Raw genomic sequence first — 25,964 nt, forward strand, 5'->3', positions numbered from 1 at the left:
ACCCGGAGTTGGTGGGATCTGTCTTCTCTTTCCTTCCTTTGGAATTTCAGACAGTTCTGGAAACAGGTCTGGCTGCATATTTTGAGCTAGCCTCACTGTCCTGTAGAGTTGGAGAGAGAAGGGAAGACACGTTCTGTTAGCATGAGCTCAAATTTCCAGGCACTGGCGCTCCGGGTCCGCTCATGCCGGGGCACTTATTTTAAACAGAATTCCTTAACATTTACTCTAAGTAGCTTTAATACTGCTTTGTTGTGGTGGCGGCGGCGGCCCTGGGGGTTTGGGTTTGGGGGTTATGTGTATATATGAAATGGTTGTGGAGGATGGGGGGGCGGGGGAGCAGGACGAGAACGTGTGAACGTGTGCCCATTTTTATTCCTGCTTGGCAATCTTTCTAAACTTTTCAAAGTTTCACAAGAGAGAAAAATGTAGAGGCAAAGGGGGTCATTCCCCACCAGCTGTACTGTGGAGCAGTGTTGAGGGCTGGGAGGGCAGGCAGCAGCCTAAATTTGCTTCAGAGTTTTGGGCTGGACAATAGTGCAGGCAGGGGGATAACCAGGACTGGGGCAGGGGGACAGATGGCTCTCATTTTCACTCCTAGCTTTTGGTCCTTTCCATAGTCCTGAAAGTGCAGGCCTTCTCAGTGTGGCTATAGGAAAACACATGACCTAATCCTACAGTTTAAACAAACAACGGCCTTGCTTTCAAATTTGAAATGCATGGCTCAGATCAGCAACAAGTTCTGTGCTTTGAAAGGTTCCTGTGTTTTTCCTTTTTTTTTTTTTTCCTTCCTTATGTTTGGTTTAGCCAGAAGTAGCATTTACTGAATACCACCTGACCCCGAAGTTGGGGTCTGGTGCTCTTACTTCCATTCAGACCTGTTTAGATTGCTTATGACTACAAAGCCGGGTATTTGTGAGTTAGTAAATGTTATGTCAGGAAGCAAAACAGGGCAGAGTGGAGAAAACTTGGCTCCAGTTGGGAGGCAGTTTTAAGTAGGGAGAGAAACCGAGCAGCAGGCAAAACTCTGTCCTCTGACCGCGTTCCTGCACCCTGGCTACCAGAGAACGCGCCCTGTTCTGTGTCTCCCCAGCCTGGAAGGAAGAAAGGGTTAGGGCAAAATGGAATCATTTGGAGACAGTCAGACACTGGGTGGTTCTTGGCCACCAGAGAGAATGACTACCAGACCGACAGAAAAAGGTACACACCACACACACGCATTCACACTGACATCTCTGGCTCCGTGCTTCTGCCATGACCCATTCTCTTAGTCGGCTGACTTAGTGCGTTTTGGGACTTAGTGGACACTGCCAAAGGTAGGAATCTTAGTAACTGCCCTCTTTTCCTTCAAAGAACTGTAGAAGACAAATGAAATCCACACAGCCATGTTGTAAGGCTTTTAGCACTAATGTAGTCTGTTTGGCTTTCAAGGCTATTGTTTCATAATATTATGAGTTGAATACTTAAATTGTCCTTTTATTAATTGAGGGATGCTTAGTACTGTGGATTGCTCTACTATTGAGCTACATCCATAGCCGTCTTTACTTTTTATTTTGAAGTAAGATCTCTTTCAGTTGCCAAATTGGCCTTGAACTTAGTCTCCTCCTGCCTCAGTCTCCCCAATACCTAGGACTCAGACTTGTCCCATGGTGATGGGAAGTGTCTCCAATTTCATTCAGAGAGTTGAAGTTCAGAAAAAAGGACTCAGCACTTGGGAGGCAGAGGCAGGTGGATCCTGTGAGTTCGGGGTCAGCCAGGTCTACAAATTGAATCTAGGACAGCCAGGGCTACACAGAGAAACTCTGTTTTGAAAAACCAAAAAAAGAAAAGAAAGAAAGAATATAGGACAAACAACTCTTAAATCAGACTAGCTTGTGCTACACTCCACAAATAATTGTTCTTATTTTAGTATGAACATGTAATAGGAATATAAATATGTAATGTGTGTGTTGTGTTTCCTTCTCTCTCTCAGAAAAAGCAGATGAAGTTCTGAATGGGGACCATAACAAGGAACAGAAAGACCCATATTTTGTGGAAACCCCTTATGGTTTTCAGCTAGACTTGGATTTCGTCAAATACGTGGATGACATTCAGAAGGGAAATACGATCAAGAAACTGAACATCCAGAAGAGGCGAAAGCCATCGGCACCATGTCCAGAAGTCAGGGCCCCACCTGGTCCTCAAGGTGTGTGGACTTCCACTGAATCCCTGTCGTCCTCCAACAGTGATGACAGCAAGCAGTACCCCAGCTTCCTCCTAGCCAGGAGCCACGTTACGTCAACCCCGATCCCACGGCCACCTGCCCCCCCAGAGAACTCATCTACTTTTGCCATCCCAGAAAATCGACAGCTGCTGCCCCCTCCCTCACCCCAACTCCCAAAGCACAACCTTCATGTCACCAAGACGTTGATGGAGACCAGGAGAAGGCTCGAACAGGAGAGACTCACCATGCAGATGGCACCGGGTGACTTCAGAAGGCCCAGGCTGGCCAGTTTTGGGGGCATGGGCTCCACGAGCTCCCTCCCATCCTTTATGGGTTCTGCTAACCACAACCCTGCCATGCACCAGCTTCAGAACGGCTATCAGGGCAATGGGGATTTCAACAGCTGTGTCCCAGCAGCTCCCACCACATCCTCCATCGGGAGCTCCATCCGGCACAGCCCTCTCAGTTCGGGGATCTCCACCCCAGTGACCAACGTGAGCCCCACGCACCTGCAGCACATCCGAGAACAGATGGCCATCGCCTTGAAACGCCTGAAGGAACTTGAGGAGCAGGTGAGAACCATCCCCGTGCTCCAAGTTAAGATCTCTGTCTTGCAAGAAGAGAAAAGGCAGTTGGCCTCGCAGCTGAAAAACCAGAGGGCCGCATCCCAGAACGACTTGTGTGGTGTGAGGAAGCGCTCCTACAGTGCAGGCAATGCGTCCCAGCTGGAGCTGCTCTCCCGAGCCCAAAGGGGTGGCGGGGAATTATACATTGACTACGAAGAGGAAGAGATGGAGAGCGTGGAGCAGAGCACCCTGAGGATCAAGGAGTTCCGGCAGCTCACGGCTGACATGCAGGCACTGGAGCAGAAGATTCAGGACAGCAGCTGTGAGGCCGCCTCAGAGCTCAGGGAGAATGGGCAGTGCCCATCTCGGGAGTGCAAGTCCGTGGCTGTGGGTAGTGATGAGAACATGAATGACATTGTTGTGTACCGCAGAGACTTCAGGTCCTGCAAGGATACGGCTGTGGGGACGGTCACCGAGACAAGGAATTTTGGCATCAGCGTGACAGAAGCCATGCTCGGGGTTATTACGGAGGCTGACAAAGAGATTGAGCTACAGCAGCAGACCATAGAGGCCTTAAAGGAAAAGATTTACCGCCTGGAAGTACAGCTTAAAGAAACGACCCATGACCGGGAGATGACTAAGCTAAAGCAAGAACTACAGGCTGCTGGATCCAGGAAGAAAATTGACAAGGCCACAATGGCTCAGCCCCTTGTCTTCAGCAAGGTGGTGGAGGCCGTGGTGCCAACCAGAGACCAAATGGTTGGCAGTCATGTGGACACAATGGATTTGTGTGTTGGGACCTCTGTGCAGACAAGCAGTGTGGGCACCTCCTGCCATCCTGACCGCAAGAATCAAACCGTGGGGCCTGAGCTGCCCATGAATTGGTGGGTAGTGAAGGAAAGGGTGGGAATGCATGACCGATGCATAGGGAGGTCAGTGGAGACGTGTGACCGGAGCGTGGGGGTGGAAGTCAGCGTCTGTGAAACAGGCAGCAACACAGAGGCTTCTGGGAGTGACCTAACACTCCTAAAGACAAACCTGAACCTCAAAGACGTACGGTCCATTGGCTGTGGAGATTGCTCCGTTGACGTGATTGTCTGCTTTCCCAAGGAGTGCACCTCACGAAGCATGAACACAGAGGCTCTAGGCCGGGAGGAAGCTGCTGTCATGGCGGTGCCTCATACCACAAACCAGCACACCAGCACCAATCTGGAGCAGGTGGACCAGTGCACTAATACGGAGGCGGCCACCCTGGTGGAGTCCTGCACCAACACTTTCCTCAGCACTCTGGAGAAGCAGACTAGCACCCAGACGGTGGAGATGCGAACGGTGGCCATAGGAGAAGGCCGGGTCAAAGACATCAACCCCTCCGCCAAGACTCGGTCTGTTGGTGTTGGGACAGTGCTGTCTGGCTCTTCTGAGTTTGACAAGCCATCTACTGTGAAAACCAAAGAGTCGGGTGTGGGACAGATAAATATCCACGACAGCTATCTGGTTGGTCTCAAAATGAGGACCATAGCGTGTGGGCCTCCGCAGTTGACCGTGGGACTGATGGGCAGCAGGAGGAGCGTGGGTGTTGGGCACGAGCCTGTAGGGGATCTCCTGGAGGAGCCCCCTCAGCCTCAGGTCGCACCTGGAATGATGACTGGCTTGGATCACTACATCGAGCGCGTGCAGAAGCTGCTGGCAGAGCAACAGGCATTGCTGGCTGAGAACTACAGTGAGCTGGCGGAGGCTTTTGGGGAGCCTCATTCACAGATCGGCTCCCTCAATTCGCAGCTCATCAGCACCCTGTCATCCATCAATTCCGTCATGAAGTCTGCAAGCACGGACGAGCTCAGGAACCCCGACTTCCAGAAAAACAGTCTAGGTAAAATCACAGGTAGGTGGGACCTGAGAATGAGAACGTGGGGAGACTTATACAGGATAGAGGTTTGCGTAGCCCGAGGCTCTGAATAGGAAGTCCAAAGCATGGCACCAACTTTCAGCGAGGTCCATTTTGCTCTGTTGTAGCAAAGGGTATGTCAAAGAATTATGGTGAGATGGCGCAAGAATAGACCCATTGCCAGTATGGTGACATCAGTCCTTTCATGAGGGCAGAGAATTGTTGGGACCACTTTCATGAATTGTTGGGAACACTTTCAAACCTTAAGAAAGATGAGGAGAATGTCTTTCTAGGAAGTAAGGCCCTTTTTGGTTTTAGCTGCTGGCACCATTCTTTGGAGACATGGAGAAAGCTTCAGGATGGTAATGAGCTGAATGCAAACCAAGAGCCTGGGTCAGCAGCCTTGCTGATCCTCAGTATCTCGTAACTCCTTTGGCCTCTGGTTTCAGGACAACAGAGGGAAGCAAGTCCATGAGGCCTGGCTACCCTGGGGGTGTCCTCTGAGGAATTATAAAATGCTTCATGTCTGTCTTCTAGTTATGCATTTGCTCATTTTATACAGAACTGCTTTAAAAACTCCTGTATTGTTTATACGAGTAATTGTCAGTATATGACCAATTAAAAATTCTAGAGGGAAATGTTCTCTGTTAACATTTTATGAGAGGGCAAGCACTTCATCGACTTATTAAGATGGCAAATAACCTTTGAATTACCACTTCATCTCAGCATAGGCACAGGCTCTGAGGATAGCTTAGGGAGTTCAAACAGCGTGCCTCCCTGCTGGGTCACCAGGCCATAGACAAGAGTGTTAGGTCAGGAAGTAGCACGTGTTATCTAAGCTCTGCTTCCAGTTATGGGGACAGGAGTGAAGTGTCTGGAGTGGAAGGTATGCTTTTGAGATGAGGGACCCATAAGCAAGAACTGACAACAGGGGTCTTTTTCCTTTGCTCATGATGATCGGCACATACACTCATGTCCTCATATTCATTGAGGTTCCTGCTTGTCTGTTTCTTCAACTTGAAGCTAGTCATTGAGCAATCACCCTGGAATATTTTTGGATGTAGCATCTCCCCAAGAGGCTCGTTGAAATGACTTGGAACTCTGACAGTACGCAGTGCCCAATAGGCCTGGGCACAATCCCAGGCTTCCATTCCCTGGTTCTGTAGTTCTCATGAACTAGCATTACTTAGAAAGAATTAAGGTAGTTTGGGGGGGGAGTATGGATTTTAGTAAGACACCCAAAGAAGCCTCATTGTGCCTCTTTATGTCCAGAAAGGACAGCCATGAAAGTAGACTAGCAGATACCCTATCTGTATCTTCCTAGGTTTATGCTTTTAAATCTCAGTGATTATTAGTTTTTAGTATCTGTGGACTAGGACCAAGTTTATTGTGAAAGAAAAATATGCACATGACAACTGATATTTATGTGGTTTTACCCTTTAGAATTCAGAGACTCAAATATACAGAGGAGTCATTCCAGAATAAACAGGATTAGACTGATATGTGGGCTAACGTCTGCCTTCTCATCCTTTAAAAAAAAAAAAAATCATGATGTCAGAATAAACTTCTTCAGCACCTCAGACACAGGTGGCAGACAGGATTATGAAAACATGTTCTTCCCAGCCTGACTGCCTTCCTCCCAAAACTAGATTTACTATTTCACACTCTTGTCAAGAATACTGCACTGTTCCCCTGGAGCAGTTTGTGTGGCCTCCTGAGCGCAGAGGCTGGGGGATGTTTTATTTGACTACCATGGTGTGTTTGGGGCTGTGTCCAGTTATGCTGTGATTCCATACATGGGTATGTAGCTCTGACCCTGCAATGAACACCTAATAAACCATCGAATACACAGGAGATCTGTGGCGGCTGGGAACAAAAGGAGAAAATGCTGTCAGGAGCAGGTGGTTAGTTAGAGTGGCGACCCCTGTCAGAGCACACAGAGAGCAACCTTAAAGACTATCTGTAACTCATGCCACATACATATTGTAACCAAGGTCTGACAAGAAAGGAAATAGATCAAGAATTTACTCCACATTGGGCGACTGCGTATGTGGACTGAAAATTTAGGCAGCTTGCTACAGGAAGGGTAGTAGCAGTCTTTTATTTGTTTTGAGACAGGGTTTCCCTGCGTAGCCTTGGCTGTCCTGGAACTCACGCTGTAGACCAGGCTGGCCTCACAGAGATCCATCTGCATCTGCCTCCCAAGTGCTGGGATTAAAGGTGTGCCACCGCCACCCAGCCTGGTAGCAGCATTCTTACTGTCTGCAGGCCATGTGTAAGGAAGTGTCACAGGACACTGGATCACAGTGACTTATAATCCAGAGTATCGCTCACAGAGTGCAGAATGCACATCACTGCCGAAAGGCATTAGTTTGTACAAGCATATCCTCAAAAAAAAAAAAAAAAAACAGAAAATAAAAAAGTAATAACAATAATAAGGAATTGGTTCTGACAGGCCTGAGTATCAGTAGTCTTCAGGCAGTCTGAGTCCGGATTCTGTCTGCTGTCTTTGTGCCTTCACACGGTTGTAATGAAGAGTCAGGGAGTGGAAGAGGGGAGCATGTCCACAGCACGGAGCATCAGTGCTGAAAGGAAGCTGCTGCCTCTGCTGTCTCAGCTCTTCCAGAAATGGATTCATTGAGAAAAGCTGCCAAGCAAAGCTTATGGGAATAACCTTTGATTGCTTTTTTTTTTTTTTTTTTTTTAATTTTTACTTTTTTGTTTTGAATGTATGTTTTGCCTGAATATGAGTGGTTCCTGCAAAGGTCAGAAGGAGCATCACATCCCCAGAACCTAGAATTATAAATGTTTGTGAGCCACCATGTAGGTGCTGGGAATTGAACCATGTCCTCAAGAGCACTGTTCACTATCTTGCTGGGCTGTGGTGACGCACACCTTTAAGCCAAGCGCTCAGGAGGCAGAGTTTGAGGATAGTCTGGTCTACAAAATGAGTTCAGGGACAGCAAGGACTACACAGAGAACCCTGTCTCGGAGGGGGATTGCGGGGGGAGGGGGGACTCACTGAGTCATCTCATTAGCCTCCTCCCCTTGTAATCTCAAAAAAAAAAAAAAAAAGAGTCTTTTGAGGCAGGGTTTCTCCATGTAGCCCTGGCTGTCCTAGGCCTCACTCTGTAAACTGCACTGGCCTGGAAGTTCCACCTGCCTCTGCCTCCCACAGTGATGGAATAAAAGGCTTTTACCACCATTGCCCAGCTTAATCTCAAATTTTTATGTTCATAATTGTATCTTGTGAATTCACACACACACACACACACACACACACAAATTATTATGCCTGTCCGGCTAACATTTTTATGTGGCTTGTGTCTTAGAAACATGCTTTCTTTTTCTAACAAAATTTGAATCCCAAATCCCACTATTCCCCTCCCCCCGCCCCCGTATATTTTCTTACTTAAGTGGCCATGAGCATTCTCCCGGGATTTGAGGGACAGTATGTCATAGCTTTGACACAGCAGAACTTGGTGAGAGTGGCTGTGTTTCTCCAGTACAGTTAAAAACGGCCAGAGGAAATGAGTTCACTCCCTGCTTCTCTTGACAAACCCTCACTGGATGGATCAGACTGGCCTCTTACTGCATCCTTCCAGGGGTGCACTGTGCCTGGCTAAGAGAAAGGAAATTCCTGATGTTGCCACACACACACACACACACACACACACACACACACACACACACAGCCTTCAGAAGTAAGGTCTTTTTCTTCACACCAGTGAGATTATATTGATTTAAGGAATGGATTTTCTTTACTTTTCTTTCTTTTTTTTTTTCTTCCGTCCATCCTTTCCTCCTCCCTTCCCTTTCTGGAAAAGGGAAGAAAATTCTAGACAAGTGACTCAGAGTTACAAATACCCTAAAAATATCTAACTATCCCCGTGCAAATACAAATAGAACTTAACTGCCTGCCACATGCTTTTTTGTTGTGGTGGTTGTTGTTGTTTTTAGAAAACTCATCTTTACACTCAAAGGAGCTGCTGCTTAAACAGCCTCTGTGTTTGCATTCCTGGCTCTCTTGGGTTCCTTTAAGAAGTTTATGAACTTGAAGACCTCTTAGCTGGGAAAGTTTGTAGGAGGAAATCTAGCCAAAACAACAGTGGGAAATGAAACTGTTAGAAAATTCCGTCTCTAGTTAGCTGTCGTTTTATTTCTTGTACTGTACCACTTCGTATCTGTTTTTCTTTCTGCAGCACTTTTTAAAATGCTACATGAGCATCAAAATAAGTCAAAACAATTGTTCCTGGAACTCAACAGTGTTTAAATGGCCTAGGGGAAGGTAGGGGGCTCTACTAGCCTGGGAGTTGACTGTCCTGGGCATTTCTGTTTGTCTCTGCAGTCTGACTCCTATGTCTTGTGTCAAAAGAGAAGACTTTTCTCCCAGGTTCCCTCCCAACAGATTTTTTTTTTTCCACAGAAGCAGCTGTGTGTAAAAGTCTACCCATCCATTTCAGCTGAGGGCATTCCTCTGAGTATATTTATACATGTGTTATCTGCTAGCGCCCATTACCTGCTCCCATCACCAAATAAGCACTCCAGAGTTTTTGACAAAGGGGCTTAACGCAGAGGGTTGTTTGTATCTCAGCCCCACAGAGCCCTGTGATCAGAGTGGCCATAATCTGGAATCAGTCTGTAACTTTGTGGATATTTTTATGCTTTGGCTTTTTCTGTAAAACAGTGCATAGTTTTTCTCTTACTCTCAAAAGTGATAGCTAAACCATGGGTAGTGATTCATCCATGCCCATAATCTCAATACGCCAGAGGTCGAGGCTCAGTTTTTGGCAGATGTCCGATCAGATCTGCCAAAAACTGCTATCTTAGATAGCAGTTCAGCTATCTAAGGAGTAGTGGGCTAGCGTAATGTGTATAAGACCCTGTCTTGGAAAAAAAGAAAGAAATTCTTTCCTCTTGGCATGTTCTACTGGACCCACATCCTTAGTCCCCCACATTCAGGGGCCTGAGACAAGTGGGTCTCTGAATTTAAGATAGCCTGGCTACAGAGGCAAGTACATCTCTGTGAGTCCAAGACAGCCCAGGCAACACAGACAAACCACAAAAGAAAAACAAAAAGATAGCCAGGCTTATATATTGAATTCCAGGCTAGTCAGAAGTAAAAAAAAAAAAAAAAAAAAAAAAAAAAAAAAAAAAAAAAAAAGTGAGATCCAATCTATTTTTTTTTTTTTTAAGAGGTAGCTGAGCTGGAGAGATGGTTCCACAATTAAAGGCTATAACTCACAACCAAAACAGGTCTAGAGAGAAGTCTCAGTGGCCAAGAGTACTTACTGTTCTTGCAGAAGATCCAAGTGCAATTCCTAGCATCCGCATGATAGCTCATGTCCCTGTCCGTAACTCCCAATTCCAGGAGATCCAGCACCCTCCTCTGACATCTACACCTGGCATGCACACGGAGCACGTGACTACATAGAGGCAAAACAGTCATGCTTACAAAATCAAAATAAGTGATAACTTCTTTTTTAAGTGATAACTGACCCTTGAAAGATTGAAATTGCAGACCCAGGTCGTTTGGTCATTTGTTAATTATCTTGGGAAAAGACATTCAGCTATAGAGGAACGATCTTTAAAGGATTTAAATCTACCCTCTCCTTTGGCAGCCCCTCTCTTGACCCTTACTTGAAAATCCTGCTCTCTTGAACCGACCTTCCTAAACAGTTATTAGCGAACTGCAAAAAGTGTTCTAGAAAAAAAAAGATGCTGGCTTACTTTGATGCTTACTTCCTGACTGGATCCTGAGGCAGATAACTGATGTCAGGCTAAGGGCTGGCTATGGGTAATTTTCACACACACACACACACACACACACACACACACAAAACACAAATGGCTTGAATTTATGATGTTCAGGGGAATGGTGAGTGCAGCCACTGATGATGGAGGAAGCTCTCAGTGTGCCTTTCCCTGAGCCAGAGAGTCACTCGCACTTTAGTAAAAATGTTGATAGTCCTTTCTGAGACTGACATTCAACCAAGGACCATGTATGGATATAACCTAGAACCTCTGCTCAGATGTAGCCTGTGGTAGCTCAGTAACCAATTGGTTTCCCAAAGTGAGGGGAACAAGGACTATTTCTAACAGGAACTTAATGACTGGCTCTTTGGCCTCCCCACCCCTCAAGGGAGGAGCAGTCCTGTTAGGCCACAGAGGAGGGCTTTGCAGCCAGTCCTGAAGATACCTGATAAAACAGGGTCAGATGAATGGGGAGGAGGTCCCCCCCATCAGTGGACTTGGAAAGGGGCACAGTGGAGATGAGGGAGGGAGGGAGGGACTGGGAGGGAATGAGGGATTGGGACACGGCTGGGATACAGAGTTAATAAAATGTAACTGATAAGAAAAAAATAAAATTAAAAAAAAACTGTAACTAATATAAAAAATAAAAAATAATAATTTAAAAACCAACCAAACAAACAAAAAAGCAACTTAAAGGAGAGAAGGTGAATTTTCCAAATTAGTAGTTTTACAATAAAATCTTTTGTCTGAAATCCCCAAAAAAAAAAAAATGTTGATAGTCTGGACTGCCCCCATCTATTCTTGGCGGCCAGTAGCTATCCGCTGATTGTCAGCTTTATACAAAGTGTGATGCTGCTACAAAGAGATAGATGTTCTGTGCCATGAATAACCCGCCCTCTGTTTGGGAAGCCAAGATATTCGTGGCAGAAATGTGACCAACCACCCATGGAGGTAATGTGAGGCAAGTAGAGAGTGCTCAGTCAGGTTCAGCTGTGGGCAAGACTTCTAAGGTCTGGCGAGGGGGCGAGGACCTTAGCTTCTCTGGGAAGAGCCTGTCCAGGGCACATTTTAACCCAGCTTTAGTTAATGCAGCCTGTCAGCCTGGGATTTCTGGGTCAAGTCATGGGAGGGTATATAATTAAACATGGGTGGGGTTTGCGGTGAAAGAGAATTTGATTCTTAATCCACTCTAGCTTTGTAATTTCTGAGTGAGTGCCCTCTTTAGATATGTTCTGAGCAGCCATTTGAACTGTGCTCAGGGAAATAGTCACAAAGGTGCTAGGAATGGTTGAACTGCGGCCCAGACCTGTCACGGCGGGGTTCTAGGGTTCCTCATTACTGGCTACATCTTCTACCTGGAGCAGAATCCCAAGAGGATATATCAGTCCTGCTCCTCCATCCAAGCCACATACCGTCCCCCAAAAAAAGATGTTTGCCAAAAACATCTCCACTGTCTCTTTCTCAAGCCAGTTCGTGAACCCTAAGTGGTGGGTCTCTGCTTGTGCCCATTAGCTCCCCAGCAGGTAAAGAGTTACACTTTGGGAATATACCTAAGGCATGGATGGCCTCCATTCTGAGTCAGAAATTAGGATTCTACTCATTCTCGACAGGGAAGCCGAATGGTCTTTAAAAGCCAATCAGAATGCTAAAAAGTAGATGCCAGAGCTCAGCTACTTGGCTGGCCATACTGTTAAAAGCTGTGCTTTCTAAAAGCAGCTGAAAATGTAAACAGGAATATGGATTTGCAGCCAGGAGTGGTGGCACGCACCTTTAGTCCCAGCACTCGGGAGGCAGAGGCAGGTCAATCTATGTGAGTTTGAGGCCAGCCTGGTCTACAAAGTGAACTCTAGAACAAACAGCTTCTCCTTTCTGCTTCAAATATGGGCATAATGAAAACCCTTCTATGTTTTTTTCTGTATCCTTAGAATAACATGTTTGGAAGTCAGATTACTAAAGTCAAAGTGATTTTTAAAAACAACCAATTCATATCTAGTATAGAAAAGTAGCAAATATATGAAAAATTTTAATCACCACAGCTTATTCATTTTAGTGGGCTTTTACAGATTAATCTTCTATAAAGGTCTGTTTATGTATATTGTTATAGTCAGCTGGGCATAGTGGCATGCAGAGGCAGGCAGGACCTCTGAGTTTGAGGCCAACTTGGTCTGTGTAGCAAGTTCCAGGCCAGACAGGATTAAATAGTGAGACCTTGTCTCAAACAAACATACATATCCATGAATTGCAATTGATTTGATTTTTAGTTTAATCCTGCACTATCAACATCAGTGTCAGTCATACTGCAAGTTCTGTGATACATTAAGTTAAAAATATTTTAATCAAATTGGTCTGCTTTGGCCAGTGAACAAATATGAAATGCATCACATGTGGAGAAGTAATTTAGCAAACATGATGAGAAAAAAAGCTGACAGGGAAATATTTCTAAAATGCATTCTGACCCTGTAGTATAGACACCAAAAGTACAGCAGCAGGCTGCACTGAGAAAGGAAAGCAAGTTGCTTTCAGTTAAGAAGGGAGGTGAAGAGGGCGTGGCCACGCAGAGAGGGGCTGTCCAGGTGGAACAGCCGTCAGGAAACGAGAGATCCCAACCTTAGGACCACCAGGCTGAAGTTCCCGTCCCACAGAGACCACAGGAGGAAAGGAATGAAGATGCAAGCCGAGTTGGTGGCAGGCCACGGCGGCTTGGTACGTTCTGTAGGCTGCGGAGACTCCATATCCAAGCTTCTCTGGTGGGAACAGCTACTCCTGATGGAGGGGTTACGTCAGGGTTTGTTTCAGCTCAAGGCTTGATGGTGCTGGAGATGGGTGGGAACAGGACTCTGCATCAGTGTGCCAGAAGGGAACCACAGCAGGAGAGAGACATGCTGCGTGGCTCACATGCCAAGGCCTGGCAGATCAGCATTGTGGTGACAAAGCTTAGCAGTCATTGAGGACTTTCAGGCTTGAGTCTAGGAGATGTGAGTAAGTATTGCGCTTTATTCAAAAAGAAAGCACAAGAGGTCACCGAGAAGGAGATGGGTTGAGAGAATTGTTTTTTGTTTTTGTGGCTTTTTTTTTTTTTTAATAATTTACCTTTTTAAAAAGGTTTTATGTGCATTGGTGTTTTGCCATTGGTGCATTGGTGTTTTATGTTTGTGTGAGGGTAACAGATGCCCTGGAACTGAAGTTACAGGCAGTTGTGAGCCGCTATGTGTGTGCTGAGAATTGAACCCGGGTCCTCTGGAAGGGCAGCCAGGGCTTTTAACCAGGCCCTCTCTCCAGCCCTGTGGAAATTGCTTTTAACAAAATGGCATTTAAGTCTGTGTTGTGCGGACCTAACACTGCATGCCTACACTCTTTCTCTGAACAGGAAACCACTTAGAATATACTTGTAAGTGCGGAGGCCTTCGGCCGGGAGGACCGTTAAATGTGCAAACATCGCAGCCCGAGCAAGAGGCGGGGATGACAGAAGGGAAGCTCCTTGGGGGCCGGGACCAGTTCCCCGCTCAGGGAGATGCTCTGCGCCCGGTGAACCTGACAGATGACCAGATAGCCACCGGCCTCTATGGTAAGCCTCCTCACAGCTTGGCGTTGGGGTTCTAGTGGCCGCTGTCAGCATTCCAGCTAGCTGAGGACTTACATGTTGACCTGGAAGAAAGGTTGTAGGATTATTTTTTTGGTAGCTAGTTCTAGAGTGCTGTGCGGTCTTGGCTACAAAGTACGCGTTATACAGACAGCTTTCCCGCTCTTTTTGCATCCCACCATGCATAGTCTACGGCCTAGGTTATCTTAGCTGAAGAAAAAGGGTACCGGTATCCCTACTGTGGTGCCTAAGTTAGGGCGAAATGAGACATGACATCACTTTATAAACACTGCAGCCTGGTACAAATGCTCCTTATCACCCGGTTTTTAATGTCTGGCCACACTGATGGATTCCCCATTTAAAAGGACATTATTAATAGAACGCTGAATTGTTTTCTCCATTTGCACATACTTTGCCACTAGATATTATGGAAATCTCTCACAAGCATGCTAAGCTCTCCATTCACAGACATGAGGAAAGAATGCCCACTCAATTTCACTCGTATGATTTACAGGAATCACCTTATTTTCATCAATTTGTTCTACTTTTTTTCAACAGTATGTCCAAATAATGAAAATACACTGAAGTCTATCATGAAGAAGAACGATGGGAATAAAGATTCAAACGGCGCCAAAAAGAACCTTCAGTTCATTGGCATTAATGGCGGGTAAGGCAAAGTGGTGGTGTTTGAGAGCAAAGGCACCTGTTGTCTCCTTTGTCTCCTGCCTACTTAAGTCACTGTCAAGGGGCCTATTCTGGGATGCTGCCACATCTTGATGATAGAAGATTTCCTCCTCAGAAAGGTGCATCTCTTCTCTCTTCTTGCTATCCTTAAGGATATGTCCCTCTTTCAAGGATACCCATTGAAGCTGGGAAAGTGACATCTCCTCACCTCTGACCTGAAAAAAAAAAAAAAAAGACCACAGCAGGGTTGCTGCCTTCTATTGGACAGTCGTGCTCATACATGTTAGAATACAGGAGAGAATAGGAAGAGGCTGGCAGCATTGGTCTAGGGCCCAATGACAGTCATCCACTTTTCCGGAATGGATTGCTTTTGGCTTAGCTGTGTTCGTGAGCAAAACTGTGGGGCATTTCAACTGGCCATAGCTCTTGGTTCCTTGCTTTCTACATAAAATGTAGCTAGTGGCCCAGGTGGTTGAGCCTGTTTCTCCTCCTACAGTTGGATCAAAGCAATTAGTTGATTACTCAATGAGAAAGCAACAGTGCAGCGTTGGGTATTTATAGCAAGGTGGCTACCAAGAGAGGCTTAACATGATGGTGCATGTTTTACAAATCTTCAGCTTCGTTGAAGGATGTGGCCCAGATTTCAAAGGACATGCAGGGGAGGGACGATTGCTTACTTGTATAATCTGTTCCCCCTGACAGTAGGAGAATGGATGGGGAAAAATAGGCAGAATGGAGCGGAAATGAGCAGCTGCAGATCTGGTTTCCATAAAGTCACTTTCCTCCCAATTTATTCTGAGCTAGTGGTATCAGAGCCTTTTTTTAATAAACAAGTGGTATATAATACCAGTCATCAACTGGGAGTTACCTCTTTGAAGTCAGAACCCACTGTAAACCCACCAGGCCTCTCTAAGTTCAGGCTTTAAACCACTGGCAAGGTGTCTAGAGTCAGGCAGCAGCTTTCCTTTCCCAGGAATGTCTGTCACCGGGTCTTTATGGGGACACTCTGCACCTCCTGAAACCCCGATTGCCACCTAGGTATGAGACAACTTCCAGTGACGATTCCAGCTCAGATGGGAGCTCTTCTTCTGAGTCAGATGACGAGGACGCCCTTGAGTCTCCTCCCGAGGAAGAGGAGGAGGAGGAAGAGGAGGATGACGACACTCAGGGAATGGCGGAAGGGCACCACGCAGTTAATATTGAAGGTTTCAAGTCTGCCAGGGTGGAAGATGAAATGCAGGTTCCAGAATGTGAACCTGAGAAGGTGGAAATCAGAGAGAGGTGTGGTACACTCCCATCCCCTCCCCGATTCCTCCCGTGGTGTACTTGGGCAACGGAATGAGCTGGTTCAGATAGTTTACAGCTGGATCTGTGTGTTTAGTCTTATCTGTGTCTCAGAAGTAGGCACAGCTGGTCAAGGTGCTAGTAACTAATAAATGCAGGCTATGATGCGCTTCGGGTCTCTTAGTGTGGCGATGAGGATGGCTCGGTCGCTAGTCTAGCTGCTGACACTTTTAAGCCTTTGCTGTCTAATTTGGTATGTGGAACGTCTGTCCACCACAGCATCCGCTGTTTGAACAAATGTCCTTATATACAAAGGCACAGTTGACATTTCTGATGGCCAGCAAATGTCTTGATGCAAATGTCAGAATTGCTATTGCAGGACCATTGTTTATGAGGAACAGGAATTTAGCCTCGACCAAAAATCACCTGGAAAGGTGACGCGTGTCAGGCACACGCCTCAGTTTTGTTGCTCGCTGAGTGATAAGGAACACAAGAGCAGATGTGGGACTGAATTAAAAGCTCACAGTCTCTGGGTGGCTGAAACACACACCTGAGAAATGGAGTGAGTGAGTTTGCGACACCGTTAGTAGGTGCAGACCTGTTGCTCATAAAATGAGGAAAGATGGAAGCATCAGTGTGGTTTTTCTGGGAAGCATGAACTGAAACATTTCAGCAGACCTTTTTTTTTTTTTCCTATTAAATTTGTCCAATGGAAGCGCACTGTCAATGCAAGGTAAGCGTTTTCAGAGGGTCTGGAATGTCTTCTGAGTTTCTAGCAGCTGTATTGAGATGTGTCATTTGATTTTTGGCTTTTTAAAGGTATCGCACAAACACTTGAGTCCCTGCATATGGGTTCAACATAATAGAAATATAGTAATTTAGACCTCTTTAGCTCCTTAAGAGTAATATAGTAGCTGGACGCAGTGACAGACGCCTGTAATCCCAGCACCCAGGGAGGCAGAGGCATGTGGATCTCTATGAGTTCCAGGCCAGCCTGGTCTGCAAAGTGAGTCCAAGATAGCCAAGGCTACACAGAGAAACCCTGTCTTGAAAATTTTTAAAAAGTAATACATAAACATTTATATTTAGTAAACAGGGTTGAAAACAGGGTCTCACTATGTCACCCTGGCTGGACTGGCACTCACTATGTAGACCAAGCTGGCCTCAAACTCACAGAGATCCACTTGCCTCCCAATTACTCAGATCCAAGGCATATGTCATCACACCTGGCCAAGACTAAGAATAAAATTTTCCAGATGTTATTATTTTGTAATCTTCTAAAGGCCAAACTGATACAGCTGGAAGTTACATGTGTGCAGAGACCGTCATCACAGCGGTACTGGCTCTGCGGGGTGATGTCAATCACCAGTGCCTGGGGACAGGCATGACCCGCCTAGGCTGGCTCATGGCTAGTAAATGGTGGGCACTGAGGTAAAAATCACTTTTGTGGCCAATCCCTGAGTTTTCTGTATTTGTTTTCCTTCCCCTTTTAGGTATGAATTAAGCGAAAAGGTATTGTCTGCATGCAACTTACTGAAAGATAACATAAACGACCCCAAAGCTTTGACGAGCAAAGACATGGTGAGTCTGACAGACGGGAGCCATCCCCGGGCTACACGGCATCACCCAGGTGCACTATGCGAACGTGGTAGCCTGCCCGTGAGCTCTTGTGTGCATGCTTCTCCCTGAGCCATTCATTTCCAGTGTAGCTGGCAGAGTGAGGGTCATACAGCCCGGTTCAGGGAGCATGTCGTTTCCCTGAGGCCCAGCTTCCACTCTCTTTACCCACCCTGTACTTGCCCTGTGGTGGGAGGCACAGACTTGGCAAGAAAAAAGAGAAGGCTAATTGCAGGCGCTCTTCTTCCTCCATGCTCTACTTCCATCCACAGAACCTTCGGGTCCAAAGAGCAGTATCCCAGACCTTTTTTTTTTTTTAAAAAAAAGAAACTAATCTGGGCTGAGGTCAGCATTCCTCTCAGTTAGGAAGGTATATATTAGGTTCTGGTGCGGAATGCAGACAGCCACTATTTTTAAACAGAAAAATAACTGCACTGTCATTTCACGGTTGGCAAGATTCTGTGCGGTGTTGTGGAGGTTGTGATTTTCTTAATGGTCAGGAGCAGCACAACACAGGACCCATAGGTGTTGCCGGGGCAGCGGATAACCTAGTGTGCCGCCAGGTGACTCACTCCTGGGCTGACAGATGGATCTGCAGCTGCTCAACCTGACCCGGCCTCTGATTGGCAGCTCCATCTCAAGGGCATTGTGAAAATGTAGCTCCTTGCATTAATTCAAATAATGACCAGGTTTAGTTCATTTGAGGCTGAATCATCTGATGTCGGTAGCTGCTGCTCAGATGACTTTACAAGGCTCTTGGGAATCTATGGAGCTATGAAAACAAAGCGAGACCTAAGGAGTTGGCTAATCCTAGAAGCGTAACTGGAATGCCGTGGGCCTGGCATGTTCTGTGAAAGGCTGGCAGTGGCTTGAACACAAACAAGTACACAGGAACATGTGCCCAGGAGACCACCCTAGCCAAACCCAACCCCAGTTTCCGAGGCCCTGAGAGATATGTCTCCAGGGCCTGTAAGATGGCTCAGTGGATGAAGATGTTTGCCAACAATCTTGACAAGAAACCAGCATCTGCAAGTTGTCCTCTGATCTCCACACATGCTTGCACACACACAAATAAATAAATAATAAGCATATAAAAATATTCTAAGTATCTCTAGAGTAGCAGCCATCGTGTCAGACTGGCATGGCGGTGCTAGAATAAGATTGCCCCGGGTTGCTCTGAGACGGGGCCTCACACTGCAGCTCAGACTGGCCTGGGACTTGCTGTGCAGCCTCGGCCACTCTCAAGTCCCAGCCTAGTGTAGTAGAGGAGCTGGAATTAGTCTCGGTCAGGAGGCAAGACAGTTGCAGGTGGGCTAATTTCTTCCTGATTCCAATGGGGGGAAAAAAGCATTCGAAAATACCAGCTAATTCAATAAACACAAACAGCTCAAAATTGGAACCAGGCCTAAGTGCTAACCTCATTATAGCTACTATAAAAATGATTCGTTTTGTTTTGTTCTTTTGTTAAAATATGGGGTGGGGGGTGGGGGCAGAGGTGGGCGGATCTCTGTGAGTTTGAGGATAGCCTGGTCTAAAAGCATGTCAAGGACAGCCAAGGCTACACAGAGAAACCCTGTCTCAAACAAACAAGACACGGGAACTACGCTGCAGAATGAGATCCTCAGGATCATTCATTCATAAGTAGCAGAATCTGGAATTGCACCCGAGGGGCTCTAAACCTACTGGCATGTTGTCGGGGCCTGAGCGAGCATAGCGTGGATGGCGTGATTTCAAACCAGAGGAGAAGCTCAAGTCTGCTGTTTGAAGCTGCTCTTGAGGCCCTGGGTTTCACAAGCCTTTGAGGGCAGATGCGGAGAGCACACACTTTGCCTATAAAAGGCCTGGTTGCTCGGGCTTTCGAATGAGCTCGGAGAGAGCTATAAATAGAACTAACAGCAACAGTGGTGTTTTTTGGCAGAGGTTCTGTCTGAACACCCTCCAGCACGAGTGGTTCCGCGTGTCCAGTCAGAAGTCCGCCGTGCCGGCCATGGTGGGGGACTACATCGCCGCATTCGAGGCCGTCTCCCCGGATGTGCTCCGTTACATCATCAACATGGCCGACGGCAATGGGAACACTGCCCTCCACTACAGTGTGTCTCACTCCAACTTCGAGATTGTCAAGCTGCTTCTGGACGCAGGTACGGAGGCTGCCCCGTGACTCCCCTAGGAGCACTCAGGCTGGGACTTAATCTTCGCCAAGCCAATTGGCCTTTGTTCAGTGGCCATCCTAAAGCCTTTTCATTGCTTGTCCACATGGCATGGCAAGAATACTGTTCTTGAGTCGTGGACAGGAGGCTTGAGGTCCACCAAGCCTGGACAATAAAGAAACAGAATCCAAACCGGGCAAGGTGGCACACACCTGTAGTCCCAGCACTCGGGGAGGCAAAGGCAGATGGATCTCCATGAATTCGAGGCCAGCCTGGTCTGTAGAGTGAGTTCCAGGACAGCTCAGGCTACACAAAGAAACCCAATCTCAAAAACCAAAGAGAAAAGAAACAGAATCCAGGTCTATTTTGAAAGGGGGCTTTAAAGATATTCTCCACTGCAGGTCAGCTGTCTTCAAACATTAACCCCGCTCATGAGCATGGCTCACGGGCCCAGCGTCACAGCGTCTATTTGTTCTTGTTTGCCAGCCTCTAGGTGGCTGTGCAGAAGTGAGCAGTTACTCAGGGGCAGGGACTAGTAAAGCCACAGCAGGGTCATCGCTGTTCCTGTCCAACTACACCACTCCTGAAGAATCACAGACATGAGAAGCAGTGTCTCCGTTACCTTGTTAATTACGGCAGCTGAGTGCCCACGTTAGGGGATAACTGATTCCATCCGATGACAGGAAGGAGTCACAGGCCTCCTTCCTCCCAAGACCATAAACAGCTGCGGATACCGTTAAACTAGGGGATAAAAATTGTTCCTAGATAATACCCAGGGAAGCTGAGAAGCGAATTTCAGAATTCTTCCTGAAATGAGTGTTTTGTTTTTGTTTTTTTCTGGCCTCAGAACTCTAGGATGGTTATCTTGGCAAACTGAATTGATTCCATTGTTAGATGGTTTTAGCTAATCACTTTGTTTACGTTGTTTTTAGTGCTTTACTATTTTGAGTAGATTTTTGGCTCCATAAAATGTAATTCTGGGTACGTGCGTGTACCCGCGTTGCCAACCACACAGCCTTTGCTTTTTTGCACACGAGTCCTTCTGTCCATCCCATTATGTTCCTATGAAATGGACAGGGATGCCAGGCAAAGTTACTGGCCTGTCTTCAATGACTTGCTCAGTATAAAAGCTACTTTCCATTGCTCCTCATCCTGGCATGTCATTCAAGCCCTCGAAGGCTTCTTGAGAATTAGAGGACAGAAGCAATCAAGCCTGTGGGGTCTGGTTAGAAGACTCATCACTTTACTATCGATCTTACACCTCAAGCCCGGACTTAGAAGCCAGGTGATTGACTCTCTGGACACGAGCCTGTCTAGATCCCTCGTTAGTGTTGATGCTCCAGAGCAAGGACATTCAGAACCTCCTGGAACCCTGCCAGGCTACGACGCCATAGTCACCAATATCACAAGCGGGGGACACTGGAGTCACTCACTGTCACTTCTGCTGCTGCCTGCCCTCTGGGTTAGGGCATAAAAACATTTGTTTCCTTTTTTTTTTTTTCTGGGCCCCATTTTTCCCATGGGGCTCTTGTAAACGCTTCTGTTCCGGATGGACGGCTCCCCCTGAAGAGATCTCTTTCTTGTAGACGTGTGTAACGTCAACCACCAGAACAAGGCTGGGTACACACCCATCATGCTGGCGGCGCTCGCAGCCGTGGAGGCGGAGAAGGACATGCAGGTTGTAGAAGAGCTCTTCGGCTGTGGAGACGTGAACGCCAAGGCCAGTCAGGTTAGCGCCTTGCTTACTGTGCTCTCCATCGCCGCCACTGCTAGTGTCTGATATGACCGGGCTGACAGAGCAGCGCTTGGTGGCACACTCACAGCTTCGGTCCAGTGATACCGCCTTGCGAATCTCTCCCAGCTTTGTTGCATGGCCTCTTGGGCAGCTTGCAGGAGAAATGACAGACGTGCCTGCACACAAGGGGACCCTCCTTACGAGGGCCTTCACCGTTCAGACATCACCTATTGGCTCCGCCTGTCTTGCTGTCTTGGCTTTATGCCAGACCCAGAGCTGAAAGCCTAAATGTGTTCACAGGTTGACCTTAAACCTCTTTGGAACTCTCTGCCTTGCTCTGCTGAGACATCCTCAGAGTCCTGCTGAAAACCTGACTCCTTCCTCTGTGCTCTTCCTCAGCTCATAGCTACAACGCCTTTGTGCTTTGTCTGCTCCCCCTCACCCCCAAGCCTTCTCCTGCCCAGTCTGCACTTCAGACTCTAACCATCCTTTCCCTCATAGGCAGGACAGACAGCCCTCATGCTGGCCGTCAGCCACGGGCGGATAGACATGGTGAAGGGCCTCCTGGCCTGTGGGGCTGACGTCAACATCCAGGACGATGAGGGCTCCACCGCCCTAATGTGTGCCAGTGAGCATGGGCACGTGGAGATTGTGAAGTTGCTGCTGGCCCAGCCAGGCTGCAATGGCCACCTGGAGGACAACGTGAGTACCACCGGGCCTCCGGCCTGGAGCAGGGGTGGGGCCCCGCTGTCCTGTCCCTCGTGGACAGACGCTGGCATCCAGGCCTCTTCCTTTTACAGACCAGCTCCTCCATAGCCTGTTACCACGTCAGCCAAAAGCAAGAATAGATAAATGGACCTCACCTTCGAGTTCATTAAAGGAAGAAGGTGAGGGCCAGCGTTCCTAATGGGAGCGAGCAGACTTGAACTTGCTGGAGGCAGTGCGTGAGCAGTTCCTCTGTAGAAGCCTCGGGCTTATTTTTTCCCCTCAGATGGAACACTTACCCACTCAAAGTCAGCGTCATGGATGATCTGTGACAGTATTGACAATGTGAATAACCTGTGGTGCGTAAGCCAGGAAGTCTGCTAGTTCTCGGCTGTTCTCAGCACATTTTCGCACCTGCTCGGTCTGTCTCCAATGCCACCAAACTCAGCGGCTCACTGAGCCCCCAGTCTGTTCCCACTCGGAGAGAGGCCGAAGAGGCTGTGCACTTGCAGATAGAAAGCATAGGACCAGCACTGGGGTTTGTAGAAGCCCGCCCAGGGTCACAGAGGTCAGGCCAGGCTGCTTCTGGTTTTTAAAGTTCATCTCCGTAGAACACAGAGCTGTTCCAGCCAGAGCACCCTTTATTTCAAAACACCATGAAGTCAGAGGTGAAATATCCCACTTTGTCATCAATTTCGGATCCCCTGCTAGGCTCACTCCAGCAAGCAAAGCAGGGGAGGTCGGCCCTGGATAGAAGGGCGGCCCCCCGCCCACCTCCAGAGAAAACGCAGTTCTGTTCCCTTCCTCCGGGAGCCCAGGGTCACAGTTTCCTTCCTCCCCCCCCCCCCCCGCTACAGTCTCTGTTGCATGTGTTTGAGGTTTTGTTCTAGTGTTTTCTTTCTGAAAACTTGTCACTTTGCAGTGAGAGTCTGTAGTGTTACAGGGACTCCCAGAAATCCTGGCTACCCGGCTAATTGCCCACTTCCTCAATTCATACACAAGTAGGGCAACACCTACCTGGCCTCCAGAAGAAGCGCTGCTCCCTGGATCTGCAGTGTGGGAGGGCAGGATGCTAATATTCAACCCACATGGGAATCATTTCCTGTGGCTGTGACCAAAGGAGAGTCCTCACTTCAAAACCAGACAGGAAATAAGCAGTGCTGTCCTCTGCCTTCATTCCTTCATATCTATTTCGGACCCTGCAATTTAATAAAAAAAAAAAAAAAATCAAACAATTGACCAAAACATGTTTCTTTCCCATAATGCAGTGTTCTCCCCTGGTATTTCTAGAAGATACTGCGCGTGCATGCAAACTGCCAGGGTGTTATGTTTACGTGTGGATGCGACCTCCATCATTCAGTAAAGGTGCTGTAGGCTACAAGATCACAGCTTCCTTGTCCAGAGGAAGGCTGAGGTGTTTGCAGCTGGCTAGACCAGTCCACACACTAGTTCTTGCCTAATCATTTGTGATTAAGGTTTCTGGCCCCTATGGCTGGTGGGACAATCGGGTAGGGGTTCTTTATGGACAGCCTTAGTTCTTAAGGACCCAGGCGCATACGTCCCTGTGCCAGTACTGACAGATAGAGCCAAAGTGAATGAATGATTGTCCTTGTGCCTGGCTTCTTATGAGCAGGGCCTAGTCTCCCTCACCTCCACGTGGTCAAGATGCAACACTGCAAGATCCAGAAACGCTTGCCTGAAGAACCGAACAGATGGCTAGATCTGGAGGACTTTGTCAGTTTGTTAGCTTCTGGCTGGTGGAGGTTTGAGAGACTCAAGCTGGCCTGTCCTTTCCATTTCCTCTTTAGGATGGCAGCACTGCTCTCTCCATAGCCCTGGAGGCCGGACACAAAGACATCGCCGTTCTTCTGTATGCCCACGTCAACTTCGCGAAAGCCCCATCTCCGGTCAGTGTTGGGCACTTGGCATTCGCAAATAGGACGGAGTCCACAGGCTGGCAGGAGTCCACAGGCTGGCAGGCCCCTTTCCTAGGGGAATTAGCAGGCCACAGGGGTCTGATGTTGATTCTCAATATGGGAGGTTTAGCCCAGAGCTTAAGTTTTCATCATTTCAAACCCATGCCAGGAAAGGCTGGGTCTCAGTCATCCTTGGGGACAGCATCTCTCATGAGGCACTAATTCCATGCATAATGATCCAGACAGCACAGGCTGAGCTCATGGCTACATGTCACTCTTCCTGCCAGACTCTGTTCCTGAAGCTGTCAGTGGGCTGCTCACTGTCTCAGAACCTACTCAGAGTGGGAGGCTGACTTGCCAGGAGAGCTGGGCAATCCCTGCTTAGCTTAGCTGGCTCCGGAGCCATGCCTGCTAAAGGGCGGACATCTGTCCCACATCGTCAGGAACAGAGCGCCTGGCTCAGCCACTCAGATGGTTGTCAGCTGTAATGAATCAGTATCTGGGGGAGCACATCTGCATGAAGTCACTTATTACCCCCACCCCACCTTTTTTTTTTCCCTTTCTCTAGGGCACCCCCAGGCTTGGAAGAAAGACGTCTCCTGGTCCCACTCACCGAGGTTCCTTTGACTGACTGTGTAGACACAGCCCTCCATGTGTGTACCACCACGAAGCTGCTAATTATTCCTGCTGGGGTTGACAGATACTGAATGTATATGGACCATGCCGAGCTGACCAGCAAACAGAAGAGTAAAGGAACAGGCTAAGGGCCGCCGCTTTTGCAGGGAAAACAGAGCTGGTGGGAAATGGCCAAGCTAGGTGCAGGCCACCTCTCTAGCCCTCTGCTCTTCTAGAGCTTGGACCCAGCTCTGTGGCCGCTGAGTTGGCTCCGTTATTTGCAGTGGTAGGAAATGGCAGTCTGGCTCTACCAGGCCACTTCTACAAATGTAAGCAGGTGTCAGGTTCTCCATGACCTTGTGGTTTTGAAATTTTCCACAAATACTTATACTTACTAAATGTGGAGCCATGGGGAAGGCCTTCCAGTATTCCATTCCAGGATGCTTTTGTTCATTTCTCCTCTATCTTTTAAAATAAGAAACTTGAGATAGATGACTTCGATCATCAGCAACTTGGTCCCCAGGCTGATAATTTCCTGCTTAAAAAAAAAATAGAAGATGGAAATCTCAAACCATATAAACTTACAACAAGAAATATTTTCAGTTGGTTTATCTAGGTGGATGTATTATGTGGCTTTTTATATAAAAGACTTCTATATGAAATTAACACAGTATTTTTAAGTTTTATATTCCACAGTACAGTCATAAAGAATTATGTGTAATGTTACATTTTTAACAGCTGCCCAACCATGTCTCTATCTGGTGATAAAGGTCGAATTAGGTTAGAGGAGTGGGTTCCAGATTTGCCTCTAGGGAAACATAGGGTAGTTCTCTGTGTGTTTCCATCCTGTCACATTTACTTTGGTCCTGTGTATGTATTTAAATGTTTGAAGTGCCTTAGACTCTTGCCATATTTTCAAAATAAAACTTCATTAAGCTCTTTTGCTTGTCCCTGCTTTGTCACTGACAGCTGTCTGCCTGGTTCGGATGACTTACAGCAGTGGCCACGAATGCTGATGGATGGTTTGGGCTGGGAGAACACAAGCATGGTCTACCGGTCTCAGGCTTTAAGGGGGGCCAGTCTTCTGAGGGTGCTCGGGTCTGTGACACAGTGCCCAGGTTGCATGTCACAACACTGAAATTTAAGGCCTTATTATACACACCACTACCAGCCAAGTAACCCCTGGGGAGCCTCCTGAGTTGTTGACTCTTTCCAGATATACAAATGCTAGCTGTACCCCCAAATTAGTTCAAGACTAGCTATCTGTGGTTGTCTT

At 47.4% G+C, this 25,964-nt stretch overlaps 1 protein-coding gene across 10 annotated transcripts in view; it reads left to right on the forward strand.

The window, feature by feature from the left end:
* Kank1 (KN motif and ankyrin repeat domains 1) overlaps window positions 1–25,628 on the forward strand; it is a 184,293-nt gene extending 158,665 nt beyond the window's left edge. For 7 of the 10 annotated variants that reach the window (XM_021627567.2, XM_021627576.2, XM_021627589.2 and 4 more), the window contains 10 exons: window positions 1,970–4,648; window positions 13,773–13,970; window positions 14,544–14,652; window positions 15,708–15,950; window positions 17,447–17,534; window positions 19,489–19,708; window positions 21,304–21,446; window positions 21,954–22,154; window positions 23,966–24,064; window positions 24,642–25,628. In XM_021627567.2, the coding sequence (XP_021483242.1) occupies window positions 1,970–4,648; window positions 13,773–13,970; window positions 14,544–14,652; window positions 15,708–15,950; window positions 17,447–17,534; window positions 19,489–19,708; window positions 21,304–21,446; window positions 21,954–22,154; window positions 23,966–24,064; window positions 24,642–24,704 (4,043 nt within the window). In that variant the 3' untranslated portion in view covers window positions 24,705–25,628. Of the gene's footprint in view, window positions 1–1,293; window positions 1,314–1,969; window positions 4,649–13,772; window positions 13,971–14,543; window positions 14,653–15,707; window positions 15,951–17,446; window positions 17,535–19,488; window positions 19,709–21,303; window positions 21,447–21,953; window positions 22,155–23,965; window positions 24,065–24,641 lie in introns of those variants that run through there. The other 3 variants (XM_060387880.1, XM_060387861.1, XM_060387865.1) reach the window with 3 other exon arrangements.
* The last annotated feature ends 336 nt before the right edge of the window (window positions 25,629–25,964 follow it).

This window comes from Meriones unguiculatus, chromosome 1 (assembly GCF_030254825.1).
Source record: "Meriones unguiculatus strain TT.TT164.6M chromosome 1, Bangor_MerUng_6.1, whole genome shotgun sequence".
Classification (NCBI taxonomy): Eukaryota; Metazoa; Chordata; class Mammalia; order Rodentia; family Muridae; genus Meriones; species Meriones unguiculatus.